General features: G+C 41.9%; 1 protein-coding gene across 2 annotated transcripts; it reads left to right on the forward strand.

Annotated features, from left to right (window-relative positions):
- Nucleotides 1-2,525: 2,525 nt before the first annotated feature.
- cilp2 (cartilage intermediate layer protein 2) lies at nt 2,526-23,185 on the forward strand. Of its 2 annotated transcripts, XR_009769047.1 has the most exons (11): nt 2,526-2,798; nt 9,933-10,007; nt 12,872-13,141; nt 13,733-13,915; nt 14,345-14,500; nt 14,577-14,894; nt 15,541-15,649; nt 15,836-15,993; nt 17,135-19,561; nt 19,641-19,793; nt 20,104-23,185. XR_009769047.1 is itself a non-coding variant. In XM_061683902.1 (10 exons), exons 1-9 carry the CDS (start codon nt 2,735-2,737, stop codon nt 19,546-19,548), a joined length of 3,747 nt encoding a protein of 1,248 aa, XP_061539886.1. In that variant the 5' UTR covers nt 2,526-2,734; the 3' UTR covers nt 19,549-19,561; nt 19,641-23,185. The 2 variants fall into 2 exon arrangements, 1 of the variants encoding a protein (XP_061539886.1); XM_061683902.1 differs by having other exon boundaries at nt 19,641-23,185.
- Nucleotides 23,186-23,375: the final 190 nt, after the last annotated feature.

Below are 23,375 nucleotides of genomic sequence, written 5' to 3' on the forward strand. Positions count from 1 at the left end.
CGGCAGTAACTGAGCGTGCCTTCTTGTATTTTTAAGTATTTTAACGGCGCTGCGCAAACAGTGCATTGCGTGCCGTTCATAACAACAAAACGACACATATTGTCAATACATAAAATACATTTAGAGTAAATCAAGATTAGGATGTTGTACAACCCCGTTCCAATCCCTGAGGGTGTGTAAAACAGATGTAATGCTTGCTGTAACCGAGGCTTTAACAAGCAACATATCATTAGCTGCGCTTCACGTGCCGCAAACGAGCCCATTATTACGCCTCACAAGCACATGTGGAGTCTTTGCCTTCGCTGGACTTTTTCCTGACTGGCGTGACATATGACGCCACTTCCATTCTTTTGGCTGCACATAGCCGCGCAATCAGCGACTGTTAAAAACGTTACGAACGTGAACCGCAAGTGGAAGCAGAGGCCGAGCGCAGACAGAGAATGTCAAAGAAGAAATTAACTGTCGGAATACAGCAGATGTGAAAAAAACCAACAACAAAAAAACGTCTGTCAGAAACAGCTGTAGCAACCAGATCACCAGATGAACACATATCTTCGTAGAGGATTTCGATTATGATACATACTTTACAAATAGGTTCGCATACTTTAAACCATCCATCCATCCATTTTCTACCGCTTATCCGGGTCGGGTCGCGGGGGCAGTAGCTTTAGCAGGGACGCCCAGACTTCACTCTCCCCAGCCACTTCATCCAGCTCTTCCGGGGGGATCCCGAGGCGTTCCCAGGCCAGCCGAAGGACGTAGTCTCTCCAGCGTGTCCTGAGTCGTCCCCCGGGGTCTCCCTCCGGTGGGACGTGCCCGGAACACCTCACCAGGGAGGTGTCCGGGAGGCATCCGAATCAGATGCCCCAGCCACCTCATCTGGCTCCTCTCAATGCGGAGGAGCAGCGGCTCTACTCTGAGATCCTCCCGGATGACCGAGCTTCTCACCCTATCTCTAAGGGAGAGCCCGGACACCCTGCGGAGGAAACTCATTTCGACTTTAAACCAGTGGTGGGAAATGTATGACCTGTGTGCCATGATTTGGACAGTGAGAGCTTTTTATCTGGCCTATCATACAATTCTAAAAACCAATAGAGCATCAAAGAAATTGTTTGAAAAAGCCCCGACATTTAAAAAAAAAATACTCAAAATTAAGAGACCCCCCCCCCTCCACCGGACAAAAATAAAATAAAAAACAAAATAAACAAAACACTGGACCTTTTTTCGTATTTTGACCATTTTTCATGTTCTGCAAATAAATGCTCGATATGATAATATTTGTATTTGGAATTTTGGAATGTTGTGAGTACTTTATAAAGTACAACAAAAATGCTAATTTTGCTAAACAAATTATAAATATACCTATAAATAGCAAAATCAGACAAACTGACAGTTTTGCAGGGGTCTCTTACTTTTTCCAGAGCTGTATATAATAGCATTATATTTTGTACTTGACAGGTCTTTATTACAATAAAAGTAGTCCTTTGCCACCATCTTGTGGCATCTTGGTGACAAGGAACAACATTGAAGTGAGTTGAGGAACTTCAGTCAGAGAACAGTAGTGCTTTGCCGTCATATTGCGGCATCTTGGTGAAAAGGAACCATGTCGAAGTGAGGTGAGGAATTCCATTCGGACAAAAGTAACACTATAACCATCTCGTGGCTTTTTTTTAGGCAATTCTAAACCTTTTTAGGGGGTATTTTTGCTATTCGCAGCAGGGCTCAGTCCCTGAATTAAAAGTAAATAAAAAAACACAGACACACGATGAGCACACATGAGCTGCTGTTAGCCACAGCTCACGCCGAGACAGTCACACGCAATCTTGCCATCACGCCACCCCACCAGGACCTTTTATAAGACGTATATCGAACACAGACATTCCAATCGATAAATTTTATTATTTCATATATATGTATATATATATATATATATATATATATATATATATATATATATATATATATATATATATATATATATATATATATATATACCTGCGATTGGCTGGCAACCAGTTCAAGGTGTACCCCGCCTCCTGCCCGATGACAGCTGGCATAGGCTCCAGCACGCCCGCGACCCAAGTGAGGAGAAGCGGCTCAGAAAATGGATGGATGGATGGATATATATATATACAAATTTTTTACTTGCAATTTTTGGGGGTTAAAATACGTTTACAATGTGTATAAGAAGTGCGGTTTGACAATTTTAAATGTGTTTAAAGTGTGTGGGAGGGTTAAAACTACATATCAAAATTGTATGATATTTCCATATCAGAAATTTTCACCTATAGTGGGTGGTTCTGGAATATATTCTCCGCAATAAATTGGGGTTCACTGTATTTATTAAGAATCGTATGGGCAACTAAATATTGTTAACTTAAAAACAACTATTTTTAGCATCCACTCCCTCCCCCTCTCACAATGCCTTGTGAGTGTTCACCCCCCCCCCCCTCCTCCCCACCCACCACCGGTCCCCCAACCCCTCCTTTATACCTTTTTGTGGAAGATGATACAGGGGACCCAGATGTTTCCTCGGCTTGACCAATGGTGAGTAGAGAGGGGCCGGATTGGCGAGCGCCCACGTTGCTCCATCTTTTTAAAAACCATCGGTCTCCCTCCTCTGACTGGACAACTGCTGCCTGAGCAGTGACGACGCCTCTCAGCATCTCGCACACCTGACCAGGCGCCAGTGACCGGTTCACTCCGCTGTGCTTTTGAGTGACAACGTGGCACCATGTCGGGATTAAAAACAGCGGCCTTTCTGCTCTCTTTCCTGGCTTCTGTTGCTCTCGGTCAAGGTGAGTAGTGACTGCCATGGAAGAATAAAGTTGAATCTTACGTCAATGAGATTATGAGATGATAGATTTGGGAGGGGAAAAGGGCGAGAGCGCACGTGTGCATACATGGTACTTTTAGGACCACCACTGCGGCTCGTGCGCTCCAATATTATGTCACGAGCACGCTCCACCGACAGGCTAATTCACAACATGTGCTGATAGCAGAGGAGGGGCTCACTAAAAGGAGAGCCCCACCACCCCACGACACCTTGGTGTCTTCACTTTTCAAAGGTTTAACTTTATAATACTGCAAAGTATCTTTTCCATCATCATTGCCTTCTTTCATTGAATTCTTTCATTGATTAACTATATCAACTACCTTAAAGTTTACCACATGATGTCCATTTCACTCAATTACAAATGACCTAATATAAATAAATAAAGGAACACAAACGAGCAATTAAGAAAACACTGGACTACTTTTGATAATGTTTCCGAAATGGACCTTCACAGTTGCTCGCCGTGTACCTTTAATTAGGGGTGGGGGTGGGGTGGGGGTGGGGTAGGGGAGTAGATTAAAAAGACAGTTCCTAAATCCAAGCGTGAGTGACATTGGAAAATGAAACATGCAGGGGCTGCAGAGCCCCACGAGATGTACACTGTTTATTTGTACTATTATTTATATTCACTACTTATGTCAAAAACATATTGTTTATGTTTCTTTTCCATTTTATATAGAGCAGTAAGTCAATTGGAAGCTTTTTACTACTTACTTCTTCAAAATATTTGGGTAAACCTTTGTGCCAAGGGCCATATTTGATTTTTAAAACAGACAGATGGGCCAGGTCATTTGCAGATGAGGTTTTTTTTTTTTTTTTTTTTAATGTTCAAATGTGTAATTATTTTATTATTTATAGTAAATCAATTCAGCAATTATTTACGAAGTGACATAAATTATAATGGAATAATTTTTTTTTTTTTTTTTTAAAAGGCAGCCAAAATAATGAAACAAATATTACAGGACTCTTGATAATGTAAATGCTTGTCGGGCCACATGCTGCCCACCTGGTCATAGACATAAAGTAACTGCTGAGCTCATTTGACATCCGTTGCTAACCAAAACAGCAGTCTCGCAAGTCTTGAATATGAAATATGGAGACATCGTATAAAGTAAACATAAAAGGAAAGTCCCCGTCGCAGTAATGATCTTACGTTATGTAACAATTAGGGTTTTACTTTGTTCTAAAATCAAGTTTCACTTGACATACTGGATACATACCGGAAACATTATTAAATATCATTCCAAAAATGCAAATAAAGGCCAGCCCAATAATTAACACTTTATGGTTAGTTGCAGTCAGGAGGTATTCTAATGATTCATTAATCATTTCTGTTGTCTGTCAATTTGTAATATTGCTATTGCAGGATGATAATAAAAAGAAAAAGTTCCAAAAACAGGAGAGAAAACTGTAGCTTACTTGAAGTTGTAGTGGTATATATTTAGATTTTTAGGTATAAAAATGCCACTGATGTGAGTCCAGCTAGGCCTCAATAGGTCTCTTTGGACTGGATGACCTAAGTAAACATATTGCAGAAGCCATAAATGAAAAAAAAAAAAAAAAAAAGTTCAGCAGAGGAACTTTGTCCTGAAATAGTGATGTCCTTCCAATTTATACATTGGCACCTTCAACAGGAACTCCACATTAAAGTTGCAGTGAAATTCGCTTCATTTGTCCTCAGTAGCCAGTACCGCCAACTAGAATCATAAACTAAGTAGCCCATTTTCCCACCTGTTGGCTTGGAGTCCAGCTAAATGAGAGAGTGGAATAAAAAAAGGAACAGGTAGTGTGGAGTTTAACTAGCCATAAGGTCAATAGCACTTATTTTGATGGCCTTTCTCACTCGCCCTTTATGCCTTGAAGCGTGGTGGTTTACGATTTGTTCTGCTATTTGAAGGCGGCCGGCTACTTGTGCTGCAGAGCTAAAAGAGGAGCACTGTGGCGGTCGGGCCGTTTGATGCTACTGTAGATGGATGGTGACAACCAGTTGGAGGACCGCTGCGTATCCAGATGTTGACCAGCGTCTGCTTCGATACTCTTGGCCACATGACTTTAATGGCTTCCAATGGGATAAGAGAGGGCTCATTAGAGCTGGCACTATTGCTTAAGCCACAGGTGTCAAACTGGTGGCCCAGGGGCCAGATCCGGCCCGCAACATCATTTTACGTGGCCCGCGAAAGCAAATCATGTGTGTCGACTTAATGTTTCTTGTGAAAATGCCAAAATTGGTGTCTTGTATAATGTTGAGATTTTACAAGAATTTTATGTCACCAATCACCTTTTTGAAATAAATTTAATAACAGTGGCGGCACGGTGGGCGACTGGTTAGAGTGTCAGCCTCACAGTTCTGAGGACCCGGGTTCAATCCCCGGCACCGCCTGTGTGGAGTTTGCATGTTCTCCCCGTGCCTGTGTGGGTTTTCTCCGGGCACTCTGATTTCCTCCCACATCCCAAAAACATGCATGCAGGTTAATTGACAACTCTAAATTGCCCGTAGGTGTGAATGTGAGTGCGGATGGTTGTTTGTTTGTATGTGCCCTGCGATTGGCTGGCAACCAGTTCAGGGTGTACCCCGCCTCCTGCCCGATGACAGCTGGGATAGGCTCCAGCAGGCCCGCGACCCTTGTGAGGAGAAGCGGCTCAGAAAATGGATGGATGTAATAACAGTTTAAGTTTTTTTTATTGGCTTCTGATTTTAAAAGTATCCATTTTCTGAGCCGCTTCTCCTCACTAGGGTCGCGGGGGTGCTGGAGCCTATCCCAGCTGTCACCAGGCAGGAGGCGGGGTACACCCTGAACTGGTTGCCAGCCAATCGCAGGGCACATACAAACAAACAACCATCCGCACTCACATTCACGCCTACGGGCAATTTAGAGCCTCCAATTAATGCATGTTTTTGGGATGTGGGAGGAAACCGGAGTGCCCGGAGAAAACCCACGCAGGCACGGGGAGAACATGCAAACTCCAGACAGGCGGGGCCGGGGATTGAACCCGGGTCCTCAGAACTGGGAGGCTGACGCTCTAACCAGTCGGCCACCATGCAGCCTCGTTTTTCACATGGCGAGTTTATTGCTGTACTTTGGTGCAATTATACGTTTCAGGGTTATTGTACTGACTTTTATTTAGGGTGTGCCAGTTCAGTATGGATGTTGAAGGTGGTGCGTGGCTTGAAATTTTTAGAAAAGGCTGCTTGAGCACTAAGCCTCTTACCCTAAAGTACTTAAAATCATAAATATAGAGTGGTACTAGAGGTGCAACAATTAAACTAATTGATTATAAATTAATCAACAACTATTTAGATAACGAATTCATCATTTAGAGACTGTTTTCTGACATGCTGCGGCCCAAACCAGTAAATTTATGTTTGTACATTTTCTGCACTGCCAGTTTGAAATAATGTCCTGTTTTTAATAAAGGGATGGAAATTTAAAAAATGTTTTTTTAATCCAATTGATTATTTGATTAATAAAAAAAAATAATCAACAAAATACTTGATTATTAAAATTATCATTAGTATCTTGACTTATGACTTGAATTCATTGTGTGACCAAGCTCGTAACTTTACTCATTGACTTATAAACAGAAAGCAAAAAAATAAACTGGTATTATAAAGTGTAATTTCTGCACGGACTGTAGTATTTGTTTAAGGGGTGTGGTCTAGTGAGTGACATCAGGAGCTAGATTCAGTTGGGTTGGCAGGTTAATTCGGTGTGAGTGTCTGAGAGTGACATTTTGTATTTGTGTGTTTGACTGTTTATCCCGATAAATGGCTTAAAGTGCATCGGGAACTGTGGCTCTCCTTTCCCACATGCGAGGGCATTAAAAAACCTTAATTGCTCCATTTTTCTCCACTTCAACTAAAGCATTGTCGTATCTGAAGCTCATTCGTAACTAAAATTTGATGATTTCTATGCCAAGGTACCACTGTATAGGGGGCCGTCAGTTTACAACGGTACCAAAATATGACGTTTCAACTTTACAAACTAGTTTTCACGGCGGCGTAAGAATAATTATTTTTTTTCATACAAATATTAGCTACGTTGAGCGTAAACTAGCGATACGACTATGGCATGTTCCAACTTACGTACAAATTTGTGTAATATTCACTCCGCCGTAGGAATGGAGAGCGAGGACCCCTGTATAGAATTTTTAGTGCATGTTTTTCTAGTACTAAGGATTTTTTTTTTTTTAGGTGTGATTTTCTATTGACTTCTTATGTAATTTCTGTTTACCTGCAGGGAGCTTGGTGGGAGTAATTTATTTCTAATCGGATCCTCTTTGCTTTGGGCAATTTTTGGCTGTCGTGTATCAGTTCAAACAAGGACAATGAGATAGTTTGAATGTGCCCAATCATGTGTGAACGCTATCAGGAATTAAATAATACGGCTAATACTTTACTGTACAGTATAAGAAAGAAAGAAAAAAAAACTTGAAATCACGCAGCTGATGTGCATCATTAGCTAATGTCAGGAGCGAAATTACTTGTCTTAATGAGGCGCAGATGCTTTAGGAGTCCAAATATGGACATTTGATGGAAAGGAAAAAGATTACTCACACCTTGATGAAGAAGCCAGCCAAATGCATAAAAGGCTTCCATACGACATGGCAAACAGTTCATCCCACACACACACACACACACACACACACACGTGCCACAGTCGCCCGCACTCTCAAGCATGCACAGACAGCCAGTCCGTCTGAATCAATTTATGCTCCAACTGCAGTTTCGGCAGTCTAATCCAACAAGTTATGTAACATAGGAATGGTGGGTACGTCGGGGGTCGATGTCTTCTCCTGGAATATACATGTAATAAACAAGCTCCAGACTTCTATACAGTATAAATCTGGCACAGTCATACCTGCTGTGACACCAAGGCCTTTTGTGCATGGTCCCCTTTTATTTATTGGCACCCGCTTAGGAGCATGATGTCACAAAGAGCCGCTGTGTCGCAAATGCAAGCGGTAAAACCTCTAAAATAAGAGTTGCGGTTGTCACGGGTTAAGACGTCAAAAGAATCGTAATCCGGTAGCTCGTGTGGCACGCGGGAGTCGCTATAAGCGGAACCGGGTTGCTAACCGGGCCCCAAGCGCCACATCATACCCTCCAGCCTTTGACGACTCTTTAGCATTGCTTTTTCCCTTCCTGCTTTACGAGGGGTCACCGCGGGGGTTAGCCAACGCTCCGTTTTAACACTTGACAAGTTGGTGGAAATGTCCAGGTTGAAGATAAAACTTCATGAGTGTGAAAAGCGTAAAAGCAGACGGAAATAGCACACGTGAGAGGTTTAAGGACAAAAGAGACAAATTATATGCAAGAAACTCCTGCCGGCTTGTGTTATAGCTCAGTGAGGTAAAGTCATGTGACGCAGCTGTGCTAAAAACGCCATAACGTGACGACATATTACTTCACAACACAATAAAGAAAAGTCTTTCACAGCTGCGGTCACCATCGCAAAACAATTGGCCCTGGCCAATCTGAATTTCCTCTCTCAACTTTATTAAAACCATTAGGCACCTTGTAAAACTTGCAGCAATTGCCTAGCTTACAGCCTCTGTCAGCAAACATCTTGAAATGATGATAAACTGCTAAAATCCCCACAAATGAAAAGTAGAGGAAGGGTTGTTGTTGTTTTTTTTTTTTTTTTTAAATTAGCAACTTGTTTGGAGCACAACTGAAAGCTTGACTGATTAACTACAATATGTTGTAAACTGTAGTCCAGTGGAGTCCCTAAAGTGAATCACATTCACGTTTTGAGAAAAAAAAAAAAATCCATTGGAAATAATTGGAAATCGGTTTTAACCTATGGTCAAAAGTCAAAACCTTGATAAGTCAATGTGTTTAAACTTTCTGTCGTTCATGGGGGAAAAAAAAAAAAAAAAGGCTACCATTGTTAAAGATGCAAAAAAAATAAAACACTCAACACTGGTCGGACTTTTTCAGTAATTTACTGCAAACTTGAATTGCAGTAACTTAATGCGGTGTTAAATCGAGGTTCCTAATCATTGTCTTGTTGATGAGTTATACAAGGTAAATGGAAGCTCTTTTAGGAGACCAAGTAACGCTTTGCTTAGCATACAGCAGAACTGACTGGGATGTCACTCTATTGCAGACAACCCACAGTCAGGGTTTCATGAAAAAAGTGCAACATACATGTAAAATGTTAAATAACAGACACATTCAATGAACTACGGGTAGCAAAAATACATGATTAATGTTATGTTAATCCTTATCGTTCATGAACATTAAGGATTCATGTCTTTATTATGGCAACAGATCAACATTTGATGGCGCAATGCATTCTGTAAGTCGGAATATGATATAGTCTATCACCAACCTACGCTAGCAAAGTATTAAAGCCATAATTACAGTTTATATGTGTATGAAAACACTTGTAGACCATAAAATATTTAAAACATCCAATAGAAAACACGAAGTACGGCAGTAACTGAGCATGTCTTCTTCGACCATATGACGACGTATTCTTCTTCGTAACCCGAAAACGTCATATGCCGGCACCGTCGTAAACTGAGGTCCCCTTTCTTGTTGCAGCCGCTCCTGTACCGATTAAATGCAGATATCAGTAGAAAGCATTTATTTTTCTGCAAATGACTTGTTTACCCTACACTAATGACCGGCGAAAGATTGCGTTTGTTGTTCTGGGTCGCGACCAGAATGGAATCTAATCTTTAGTCAGTAGCTCCATTTTGGCTCGTTGAGGCTAGAATGTCTTTTGATCGGTTGCGCTGACATCTCACTTTTCTCAGTTCATTGAGTAAATGTGCTGCTGGCATTGTAATAAAGGCTTGAAGCGAAGCCATAATAACCATCAGCCACTGGGAGTGATGCTCACCTCTGGAAGTGCGAGTTATAACACACACACACGCACATACGGCACATAAGATCCTTTTTGTTTACGCTACGGGCCGCGACATTTAAGTTTGCTCGCCGGTCTAAATGAACTCTAACTTTTTTTCATGTTCATTCATTCTTGATGTCCTGTTTGCGCATGTGAGTTAGTAACCAGATGACTGTAAGTGTGTTAAGAATAATAAAGTTAGTGCATAGTTAACAAAAGTACTTTCTTTCTGTTTGCAGAATTTAGAAGAGAGAGTGCCTCAGTCAGGAACAGAAGAGCGACACCGAACAGTTTTACAGAGACTCGAACGACAGGTATGGAGCCACTGAAAGCTAACCAAATAAAAATATCAATCGATTCCGAACTGGATCCTAACCAGCCAGTGGAGCAGATGCACGGCAACAAGTTAAGCATTTCCAGTCGAAAGGTTAGGCGGGATCACCGTTCCCGCTGTCAATATGTTCCAGGCTACTGGGATGTCATCTGACGGAAAAATAAATGGATGATAACCTCGGATTGTGAAATAAGTATATTCAGTGTTGGGAAGATTACACTGGAAATGTAATTGGTTACTATGACAAATTACTCTGTTGAAAATGTAATAGCAGTGTACATATTTCAATGACTTTCTCAAAGTACTATAACTAATGACGTTTGATTACAAAGCAAAACATGATGAAATTATAATACATAATATATCCATCCATCCATTTTCTGAGCCGCTTATACTCACAAGGGTCACGGGAGTGCTGGAGCACATCCCAGCTATCTTCAGGCAGGAGGCGGGGCACACCCTGGTTGCCAGCCCATCGCAGGGCACATACAAACAAACAACCATCCGCACTCACATTCACACCTACGGGCAATTTAGAGTCTTCAATCAACCTACCACGCATGTTTTTAGGATGTGGGAGGAAACCGGAGTGCCCGGAGAAAACCCACACAGGCACGGAGAGAACAGTCAAACTCCACACAGGCGGGGCCGGGATTTGATCAGAACTGTGAGGCAGATGTGCTAACCAGTCGTCCACCGTGCCGAATGCATAATATAATGTTGCATTATACATAACATACATGTGTACAGCATGTGGTAAACATGAGAACAGGTTGACCTAATGAAAAATGTGCACAATTTAGACAATATCGCTTCGTATGACAAACCAGATAAGTGAATGTTCCATAAAAAAGTCCAAAATTATATATATATAAAAATAATAATAATAATAAAAACATTTGAAAAGTCAATGTTCTTTTAATGTGTTCAAAAGTGTAACTATGAGTCTAACCTTTTCAAACTCTCAGACAGACTAATAGATTGCACCACAAGGTTCTTTGAGGTAATTGGAAAAATATGTCATGTTTGAGTCTACAGCATATATATATATATATATATATATATATATATATATATATATATATATATATATATATATATATATATATATATGTATATATATATATATATATATATATATATATATATATATATATGTATATATATGGCTGGCATCAAAAAGTTTTATTAAAGACGAGGAGCGAGCCAACAATGCAGTGTGCCGCCTGCTATGTTCAGCAATCCAACTCGGCTGTGACTTTTACGATGTTTCCCAGTGACCCAGAACTACAAAGGAGATGGAAAGTTAATATTCACTGAGACAAATTTACCATCACAACTAATACAAGAGTGGGCAGCGGTCAAAGCTCCGTCTCCCTTTCCGCTCAGCTTGGCTCCGGCCGGCCGAGCCAGCCGCTACTGTCACGAAACTCCAGTCAAGGGGATCGAGAAACTCTCGAGCCGTGAGCACATTGATCCTGCCAATGCCACATTACAACAAACGTGGAAATAGACAAACCTATTGACAATTTTGAGACTTCAATGAACGTTACATAAAATACAATGCAGGAAAACTACTGTCCCTTCAAAGTAACAGAACAGGAAGGTTTTTAGAGGCTTGCATGCTAGTCATTAGCCATTTTGTTTTCAACGATACTCTATGTGCTGTGTACGTTATAATCTGCATTGTGCATTTAATTTGTGCAATTAATATGTACGATTAATATTTAATCTAATATTAATAATGATGTTTATATAATGTTGAAATGTTAAAATGGACTATAATATGGTCAAAATTCTTCTTGGACAACAGACAAAACTGTATCTGATAATCAGCAAGTAATGCAAAAATACATCGTTGCTTTAATTCATGTACTGTATGCTTCAAACAGAAATAAGGGAAACTTCTGGCTTCTCTCTCTATGGCACGTCTTGTGTGGGGCTAATTTTTTTAGCAACATTAGGCGTTAGCCTCACGAACTCACCAAGACGCTGTTAAAAATGGTTAAATCTTGCCATGTGGTCTCATACAGTATCCCTTTAAAGTTTAAGACTGACAAAGGTCCAACATACTGTAAATATTTTTCTAACGTAACTCTCGTAACAACCGACTCGCCCATGCAGGTGGGTGAGGCATGCTCAGTCACAGCCAATCAGATTTCTCTATTGCCTACAACAACCAATAAGAACCAAATATGAACACTTATTTTGATTGGCACATTGACACAACATAACATATGCATGGCTATAATTATCTTGGATAAAATAAGAACAGTATTTGAATTATATCTGCAGATTCATCAGTAATGTAGCCCTTTTTTTTTTACTATTAATTTTTAAAAGTGGTTAAAAAAAGGTTTTGCTAATTTAAATAATTGGAGAGAAATTCAGTGTTTTCAATGTATTACATTTTGACATCTTGACCTATGCAATCTCATTTAATCAGGTTATAATTTGAGTTTATGACATTTTCCTATCTGGGATCCAGAAATTCTCATTTGAATGAAACTGGATCTCCTTTTAGCTATTAAGATCATGCTGTCTAGTCGTCCACTCATCGATTTCACAGCTGACAAATGTTTTAGGCCTTGAGCGGAGGCCTACGCTGTTTTCTATGAATACGCTACATTCCATGAATAGGTTGCCAATGCATTCATTTAGAGTCAAGTACTCTCATTTTCCTGTCTGAAGGCTCTGCAGGCCTCATCTGCTTCATAATGACTCCCTGAGGTGTGTTGGGCTTAAATGAGATGAGCAGATCTTTTCTGATATGAAGTCTGAGATCCATCTCAGAGTTTGCCCCACAGATGCAACGATTGAATTCTGAGTTTCAATTGCCTCCAGGTCTGACAGAGTGGACATCTTGGTTTAATATTGACCACCCCGGGGGGAACGGGGACTACGAGCGCCTTGAGGCCATCCGCTTCTACTATCGGGAAAGAGTTTGCTCAAGGCCCACGGCGATGGAGGTCCGCACCACAGACTGGGTGGCGGCGGTAGACACGGGAGAAGTGGTCCACTCCAGTCTGGAGAAGGGCTTCTGGTGCATCAACAAGGAGCAACCCTACGGACGAACGTGCTCTAACTACCACGTCCGCTTTCAGTGCCCACCAGGTAGTCCGAGCCCAGGAGTAGTAATTGCAAATACACTTATCCCTCGTTTATCACAGGGGTTAGGCTTCCTGTATGAACCTCCCCAGACTCTTATTCATTTCCCCACATTCTTTTTAACCTCTACCATACTCTTATACACTTTCTAATACATTTAAACACATTTTAAATTCTTAAACATACATTAATAATACACTGTAGTACTGTACACTACAGAAATTGTATTTGTACGCTAGGGAGCGTTTATTTTAGGACTAAAAAAATTACAGCAATTCTTTGGGGTGCTTTGTGTTGAGAGTGAGCTTTAGATACTTCCAAAACTCATGCCCAGATGCTCCAAGTCAGGTTGGGCCAACCCGATTTCACTACCTGATGTCATTTATTAGGCCACACCCCTTAAATGCACACATACCAAACTACATAACAGAGTGCTATTTTTCTTTATTAAAACTCACACAAACATTTCTGGGGTGCTGGAACAGCACTAAATTTCAATAAGGAAAATAACTTTTAATCAAATTGAGTTACAAGTCAAGTTACCACTTGACATCTTCGCTCCCTTGTGACTGCACTCTTCTTCTTGTTTGTGCTCAGAGCAAAGTTTCTGGAGCGAATGGGGCGAGTGGGGTCCATGCACGACAACCGTTTGTAACGATGTCGGCATCCAGGTCCGCCAGAGGAGATGCATGAGCTCGCAGCCAATGCCTCTGCTCTTGGTTCCTGCCTGCCAGGGCCACCATTCAGAGAGGAGGGAGTGCTCCACCCCTCCATGTACAGGTGATTGTAACCTCTATTTTAGTCACATGAGAGCTAGTTATCTGTGGCACGAACAAGCTTAGCTAGTTTATGTTACGTGCTACGGGTTGCAAGCGTTGTCTTCTTCGTCATGTTGTTGCAAAAAGAGGGGAAATTGCACGACGTGGAATGTCGTACTCAAGGTCTTCTGACTAACGTGACATATACAGAACATGAACCGCCTCATGATCACAAACTGTTTACCATAGCTTGGAGCAGAGTGCAGCAATAACCTTGGGCAATGATCCACAGGCTGCTTCACCAAGACATTATTATGGATTTTGTTTTCTTTTACACGTTACTGTATTATACTAATTATAATCCCTCAAGAGTATGTAATAATGTCTTGCAGCGTGATTTGGTAAATTTCCATTACAATATTTCATTTTTCAATTGTTTGCGTGTGGGCAGCCAAGTGGAGTCCGTGGGGTCGCTGGGGGTCTTGCTCTGTGACATGTGGCGGGGGTCGGAGGATCCGAAGGAGGACTTGCGTCAGGACCTCGGAGGCAATAGAATGCACCGGACGTCCCGCTGAAACTCAAAAATGTGGCAAGAATCCATGTGCAGGTATGATGCAGGATGCCGATGTAGTTCATCGTCACGGCCAGCGCGCCTCTTTGACCTGGCCTCATTGTCTCGACAGTCAAATGTCAACGCGTGTGTGCCGAGGGCCGCCCTGACGACGACTGCGGCCGCTGCGTGTGCGACGGCCATGTTCTTCACGGCGACGTCCACAGTGTGACGGGGGTCCCTGTGGCGGGGGCCTTGGTGGCATTCGCTGGCCGTCCCAAAGTCATTCGTGCCCGGACAGATGCCAAAGGCCACTTCAGACTGAAGGGAATCTGCTCATCCAACGTCACTTCACTCATAGTCAGGAAGGACAAGTTTGCCCCCGTCACCGTCTCCTCCACCAGTAAAAGCACAGGCCTATCCTGGGTGTCTGCTGTCCTCAGATCAGCTGGTGAGTAGCTATACTATACATCCATCCATTTCTATCCCGGCTGTCCACATTAGGGTCGAAGGTGAGCTGGAGCCTATGACAGCTCACTCCAAAATGTTTTAGAAAATTCCAAACCTGAATATAGGCACAAATTATGACCAGAAAATAGAATCTCCTAAACACTTTTTTTTAGCCAACATTGTAGTTTTATAATGAATCACATAGACTGCTGTATTCGTGTTCTAGTTAGGTATAGTGCATTGCTATCGGAATAGAAATTGAAAGTCAAACAAAAAAGGATGAGACAATACTGTAGTTTTCCTACAGTAGACACAGTGCAGCTTTCTTACTGTATGTGGATGCCCTGCCACTTTCTTCTTAAATACAATAGCATTGATTTCCCCACAACATTTCAAGTACTCTCATAAGGAAACTGAAAAACGCATCAAGAACAATTTCTCTACTCATAAGACCACACAGCAGCATTTATTTGGTTGCATGGAAACTACTAAAAGGCAAAATAAAAGTAAACCCCGTTGTGCTGCTTTAAAATGCCGAAATTCCCCTGAACAATCATTCTCCAAAAGCACACGGGCAAAATGTGTGAATCACGTGTAATATAAGTGAATGTTACGAGCTCTCAAAGCTGCTTCCTGCTTTCCCACAGAGAAGCCCTACATTGTGAAGCACCCCGAGGACAAGGTGCGTTACGAGGGTGGGCGTGTGCACCTGTGTTGCAAGGCAACGGGATCACCAACACCTGACAAATACTACTGGTGAGTTGAATACAAGTACCGACGTATTACAACCTTATCTCCTCAAATGGTGGCCTGCGGTTGAATTGGCAACATGTCTAGTTTATATGTTAATTATACATATTTTTTCCCAGGCATTCAAGGAACATTTTGCGATGTATTAAATTGTGTCTGAATGTATTAATATTGCAATTCTGTATGGTCAAGGTATCACAATGGCACTCTCCTGGACAGAAAGATGTACAAGTACCAAGAGGAAATTGTACTGAAAGACCTGAAGCCAGAGCAGGCTGGACAGTATTATTGCAAAACCAGCAGCTCTGCAGGCAGCATTAAGTCCTCCCCAGCATCCCTCATTGTCATTGGTAAGTCTTGAATATCTATCATGCCCCAGCTACTGTGTGTTTCTTTTCCCAACACATAAACCCAGCCAAAACCAGCACTCCAAAACCAGCTGATAACACTCCATTTTTTTAATCCACAGTGGTACAATAAACTTGAGGATCTGTCTGACTCCACAAATTTACTCTAAATCCTTCAGAGGATCAAGCAAAAGCACAATTCAGTCGAGGTCTTTAGAGACGGAATATTACAGTTGAAGTGACCTCAAGCTTTAGACCTCATCTGTGTGTCGTGTCCATGCATTAAGAGAACAAAAAAAAAACACATCTGAGAGAGGGGTAAAAATTTCATTGGGGAGATACAGGGAAAATAAGCACACAGTCTGACTGCAGTTCAGGACCTTTTCTTTCATTGTCATTACTTTTTTTGAAAAAGCGATGCAGTGTAACAACAACAACAACAAAATTCACAAAGCAGCTAAGGAGCTATTTAGAAGAGTTTCAAACAGCGATTCCCAACATTAGTGCACCGTAAGAGATCTGGTATGCTGCGGGAAATGATCCAATTACATACAGTACTGCAGTTGGTCAGAAAATTATCTCAGTGGTTCTTTTTTCAAGTATCAGCTTTGTGTACAGCTCAACAGGCCCACATTTCCCACTGAGTAAGTCAATTTGTGAGTAATGGGGAAGAGATCATTATTGTTTTAGTATACAATAATATACTTTTCAAATATAAAACATGTGCCTTGGCTTAATAAAGTCTGTGAAACAGTGGTTTAGATTTATCAAATAGTATTAAAGCACTAGAAAGTTATTATGGCTTGAGCTCCAATGAGTGTGCAGGTCCATTTCTTTTTATATTGTGTATATTGCTGAATTTAATCATCCATACTTAAAGCTGATTTTTAAGAATGATGACGCTTCAACTTTGACTACAGTATATATATTTTTCCTCTAAGTAAGTGTTGCGCCCCTCAAAACTTTGTTGACCATGCTACTCCACTGCATAGCAGATGCACACAAGACAGTTTCAGATGGTGTTTTTGTGCAGGAATTTTTGTCTGTGTGGTGAGAACAAGTAGTAATGTTTTATGTGTCTCCAATTTATCATTTTTATGTGCTGTATCAACATAACTTACTCTGGTTTATCGCAAATTCACAGCAAAAGGAGCTCCAGCGTGCAATTCCACTCCTGAGGCACATCTGATCAGACTGCCGCTGGATTGCGTACAACCCGGGACGAACTCCAAGTTTTACAACGCTGGCCGCTGCCCTCATAACAAATGCGCTGGCTCTCTAGAATTCGATATGCGCTGCAGAGATGGAGCCGGGTTCTGTTGTGGTGTCCAAGCGCTGGAAAGTCGGACAATTGATTGTGGGAGCTACAGCCTTCCAATCCGGTCTGTATCCGAGTGCGGCTGTCAGAAATGTGTGCAGCCAACTGTGCTGGTGCGTGGAAGAGTGGTCACAGCTGACAATGGTGAGCCACTGCGATTTGGTCACATCTACATTGGCAAAGAGAGGGCAGGCACCACTGGATACCAAGGAGGTTTCACCATACAAGTTACTCCTGACACACAGAGATTGGTGGTGAATTTTGTTGACCCCACTCAGAAATTCATTGACACTCCGAAGGTGTTCATTTTGGACAAGAAGGGTGGATCCATTTACCACAATGTGAAGGTGATGAGGAAGCAGGCTCCGATTGATATCGAAGCAGGCGAGACCAATGCTATTAACCTGGGAGAAATTAAAGGGGAAGACCCGATTGGGCAGTTAGTCATTCCAGCCAACTCCTTTCACAAAGACAATGGAGAAGTCTATGAGGGAACCGTAAAAGCCAGTGTCACTTTCATAGACCCAAGAAATATCACCACGGCTTCTGCGACCCCTGGTGACCTCAACTATGTGGACACTGAGGGTGACATGCTCCCTTTGAGGACCTACGGCATGTTCTCTGTCGACTTCCGTGACGAGAGCAACAAGGAGGTACTTGGAGCCGGAGCAGTCCAAGTCCTTCTCGACACACAGCATGTGAAAATGCAAGAGCACATTCCCAAAATGAAACTGTGGTCTTTAAATCCCGACACTGGAGTTTGGGAGGAGGAAGGCGACTTCTCGAGCACGACAACTACAGGTGGACACGGACGGAGCAAGCGTGAGGAGCGCACCTTCCTCATAGGCAACATGGAGATTAGAGAACGTAGACTCTTCAATCTGGATGTGCCTGAAAACAGACGGTGCTATGTTAAAGTCCGTGCCTACATGAGTGACAAGTTCCTCCCTGTTGAACAGCTGGAAGGTGTTGTGATCAGCTTGATTAACCTTGAACCCAAGCCTGGATATTCCTCAAACCCAAGGGCATGGGGTCGGTTCGACAGCGTCATCACCGGCCACAACGGGGCCTGTTTACCTGCCTTCTGTGATGCCCAGCGGCCTGATGCATATACAGCATATGTAACAGCAATGATGGGGGGTGAGGAACTGGAGGCTGCTCCCTCCTCCCCGAAGATGAATCCAAATATCATCGGAGTCTCTCAGCCATATCTGGATAAAATAGACTACCAGCGCTCAGATCATGAAGATCCAGCTCTGAAGAAAACAGCCTTCAGAATCAATCTAGCAAAGCCCAACCAAAATAATCTGGATGAGACTAATGGACCCATATATCCATATCAGAATTTAATAGCATGTGAAAATGCTCCGGTTGATGCAAATCATTTCAGATTCTTTAGGGTGGAGAAGGACAAGTATGAATACAACGTTGTACCCTTTGAGGAAACTGATCTGACAACCTGGACAGGTGACTACCTATCGTGGTGGCCTAACCCTCAAGAGTTCAGAGCATGTTTCATCAAGGTTAAGGTCCATGGACAAAAGGAAGTGATGGTCAGGTCGAGAAATTTGGGAGGATCACACCCAGAGACGAAAGGCCAACTTTATGGCATCAGAGATATACGCAGCACTCGGGACATGCGAGAGGCCAACACTTCAGCTGCTTGTGTTGAGTTCAAATGCAGCGGCATGTTGTTTGATCAAGCTGAGGTGGATAGATCCCTCATCTCGATCATTCCACAAGGGAACTGTCGCAAGATCGCTACCAACAGCCTTTTACAGGAGTACCTCATCAAACACCCTCCAGTTGCACAAAACAACGACTCCCATGCCTTCACCATGTTAGCCCCTGTGGATCCTCTGGGACACAATTATGGCATATACACAGTCACAGACCAGAATCCCAGGGTTGCTAAAGAAATCGCCATCGGCCGCTGCTTTGATGGCACCTCAGACGGTTTCTCCAGAGAGATGAAGACAGACTCGGGAGTCGCTTTGACCTTCAGCTGTCCAGAGAGGAAAATCAACAGAGAAAGCCTCTTCCAACGGCTGCAGACCAACCCAGGACAGACACTGTCACAGATGGCAAGGGACATGAGGGAGATGGAAGGCATGCAGGTGCAGAGGGCATCCACTCGAGTGATGGCCTATCCCGCCGAGCAACAGGGCAGGACCCAGGGTCGTAGGGTTGTCACTACAAGCAGGAGGAGGACGGCTGTGCGCACACAACAACGCCAATGATAAGAGTCTAGAGGTAGGTTTGAAAGAAAATGTATTCCTATCGGCAGTCATATCAGAGTAACTTATACTCTTTTTTTAAATGTAATTTCTAGACCTTCACTCAAGACTACTCATGTTGTGGAAGTAAAACCTGACATTCGGCTGAAGGAACTTCCTCTCAACTGTGGAAATTACCAAACTCAGACACACAGCAAAATGTTGAGCCTGGCTGAAGATATCCAATAATCGTATACTGACTTGAAAAGGTTTGCTATATTAATTTTTTTCCCCGTCCCTCCTGAAAGACATACATCTTGTGACTATATGAAAAGTAGTAAATGCCGTGTATCTACAGGCTCTGGTCACATTTTATGTCTGAAAGTCGTATTTGACTTTTGAGAATGTACATTTTATAGGTCTCATTTGTGGTATTCGGTGGTATTTTTTTTGTTTTGTTTTTTGCAGCGATTGTCTCAAAAGCATACTGTTTATGGTGGTGGCACCCAATTGTGTAAAATTGCTTTCCAATGAACGTTTCTAAACGTTACAGACACTGAGCCCTTTCTCTTCAAACAGAGAGAACCAAAAGAGACCATCTGTACAGTCCACCAGGTAACAGAGGACGTTTTCAGACATTTTTCTCAATGTTGTGCATGGACACGCCACTTCGTCAGCTGAGATTCAGCAATACATCTGTCCGTACCAAAGCAAAATGACATCATCCAAGAGAATAATGGCATGACTTGACACATTTGCTGATTTATTCAGCTGTGTTGTGTTTACCATTTTTAAAAAAAACTGTAATACTTGACAAACAAAATCCATCCATCCATCCATTTTCTGTACCGCTTACCCTCACTTAGGTCGCTGGCGTGCTGCAGCCTATCCCAGCTGACTATGGACAAGAGGCAGGGCACACCCTGAACTGGTCACCAGCCAATCGCAGGGCACATATAAAACAAACAAACAGGATCTCAGAACTGTGAGGCAGATATGCTAACCAGTCGCCCACTGTGCCACCCAAAAACTGTTAATTGAAGCGGCAACTCTGTCATATGGCCAGTGGTGTGGTGAGGGGGATTCCACCAGAAATTGCACGTTAGGCGTTAATTTATTTGACTGCATCTATGTGTGTGTGTGCGTGTGTGTGTTGGCGAGAGGGGCGTCTATTAGGGAGGAGACCATTAATTGGAACAATATTAAACAAGACACATAGCTCCCCAGTACAAACATGGACGCACACAACATTGCAGAGAGTCACGCGTTAAGAGTCTACTGGACTCTGTGTCTACATAACGTAAGATCATCTTTCTCTGCACAGGGAACCTGTTCACAATCTGAAGCAAGGCTCCATAGTCACATACTTTAATATATGCTGCTGTTTTGGTTAACAACATAGTTCAAATGGGCTTAACAGTTGACTTTAATGTCCGTGTAAAAAATAGCATGTAAAGAGCTCATTAGAGTTCCTCCCCCCTTTTTTTTCTTTTTCTCACAGCGACTTTTAAGGTAATTTAATTTCTTTAACTACTATTACTTCTAATCTTGCTTCCATTGACACTTTCAGGTTTCAACCATTTAGACAACCCTCAACATGATTTTTTACCAACTGCAGCAATAGTTTTACATGTTTATGTAAGTCAGTAGACTGTATATTAAGTGTACCTTTAATTAATGTCATAACTTCACACTTTCAAACTTGTTTATCTGAAAAAGGAACATTTGCAGCGCCAATAATAAGATTACTTCTTCAAACTGAACTAATCTGAAACCCCACCAAGGGTGACGTGGTCCACTGGGAAACCAGGATAAGCTGAGACGTAAACACACTTGTGCAGTTAATTAAAGAATAAACTGTGCTTTCCTTTGGGGGCCATTAGGGCAATATGACCCAGACATTCATTAACAGTCAAACAAGCTCAATTATACGAGATAAAAAAAAAAGTAATTAAAGCAAGAAGATTAAGTCCATCACAATGGCACCAGCCTTCTATCAGGTAGTGTTCACCTCAATATTGTCCGTGATGCATGAAAGGTTTATGTGGAGTATAAACAGTGTCACATTGCTGAGGGTAACAATCTAATTGGTATTTGGCAGTTGTCTAATGGTCGCACTAGATTAGCCTCCAACTACCACTGACCCTAATGAGGACAAGCACTATAGAACATGAATGGATGGCTGTATACTAGCCACTTTTTGGCATCATTGGTACGTTTTGCAAAATGACAGAGATACCTGCACACACTCTGACCACAAGCACAGTCTGGACTGAAAACAAATATCGCCCTGCAGCAGATGTACCATCCAATCTGCAAGGCAGATAACAATTGAATCCAGGAGCTATAGCAACAGTCTGTCAGGTCGTCATGACATCAAACATCTGCAGAGCAACTGTCGGAAAAGTTAGACCTGCAGAGACATCCGCTAGTGACGGATGAAATGTTTGGTCAAGGAGGAAAAAGTGAAGTAATTGGGGTCTTCACAGTCCAACAAGCGGTTGCACATGCAAGCTGGAAAGATGCTTTGACAGCAGTGGCGGCTTATTCATGAGAACTTATCAGGGGGAGTTTGAGCGACAACGTAACAATAACAATAGCCCGGCCAAGGCCTCGCATGGGAAAGCAAAGCGTGCTGTTCGAAGTTTTGCTTAGAACATCAAAGGACACTTAAGAGGCAAAACATTTGCAGCATTTTGAGGATGAAATGATGCGAGTTTAAGGCCCATTCCAACAGACAAAGCACACAAAAACCAGATTGATCCTGTGTGGAAAGAAAATGTTGATCTCAGTGGGAAGGGTATTCATCGTAATAACATTTTCACTTGGCGGAGAGTCATACAATGTTAGCCTGACAAATCATTGGTTGGAGGGTTACTGTCTATTAGCGTTGAGAACGGGAATCTTAGAAAACTTTCTGGAACTCTACACAGCCTGACTGGCAACATTTTGAATAGTTGAACACAAATTGTTGAGAAAGTGTTGACATTTAACTGCATAAACCTATTGTTTTCCTATGACCCAGTAGATCTATTTTCTTGCAAGCACTGTCCTCTTAGATAACCTACATGTTAAACTAAAGTTAAACATGTTAAGACAAAAGAAAAATAAATGTTATATAAAAGTATATTTATATATTTTTGGGAGGTTAATATAATCCTTGACACAAAAATGGTCAATGTAATTTCAGCTCTTTCGTACAAGTCATAACAGCCTTATTTTTTTTCTGGCAATTTTCCACCGGTGGTGGTACCAGAGCTATAAAATTGGTTAATGCTTCATGTGAGTGTGAACCCAATGTTTTTTGAATGATTCGGACCCAATATGCTTGAAGTAACTGGGGCTATACACAAATGAAACAAAATTAACATTCACTATATATATATATATATATATATATATATATATATTTTAAATCTTTTGCACAGTCAAGCTGGTCTCAGAGAGATCATAATTTATTTCGGAGGTCATTCTTGAACATTTTCCCACTACTTCGAAGTGAAAATTTCCCCATGCCACTCTGCTTGCAGGAAGCCACCTTGAATTGCAGCTTTGATAGCATTAATGTTTGCATGGTGACACCAGTCACTCTTCATGTGTAAATGGTGTATTGTATAAACTTTGTATGATCAAGAGACTGTAAATAAATGTTTTTGATGAAGCCTTTTTGATTGGACTTTGTCACTTTCAAGAAATAACAGAAATTATAGTTTGCCATCATTTACTTATGTGCTGTGGATAGTGAATACATTATTGTGCACATTCAAAATTAAATTCAATGTATAATTCATGCAAGCCAAATAAACAACCACTGGTTGAAATGTGGTCTTGCTAACAGTTGGTTGCTTTTG

This window comes from Phycodurus eques, chromosome 8, assembly GCF_024500275.1.
Source record: "Phycodurus eques isolate BA_2022a chromosome 8, UOR_Pequ_1.1, whole genome shotgun sequence".
Classification (NCBI taxonomy): Eukaryota; Metazoa; Chordata; class Actinopteri; order Syngnathiformes; family Syngnathidae; genus Phycodurus; species Phycodurus eques.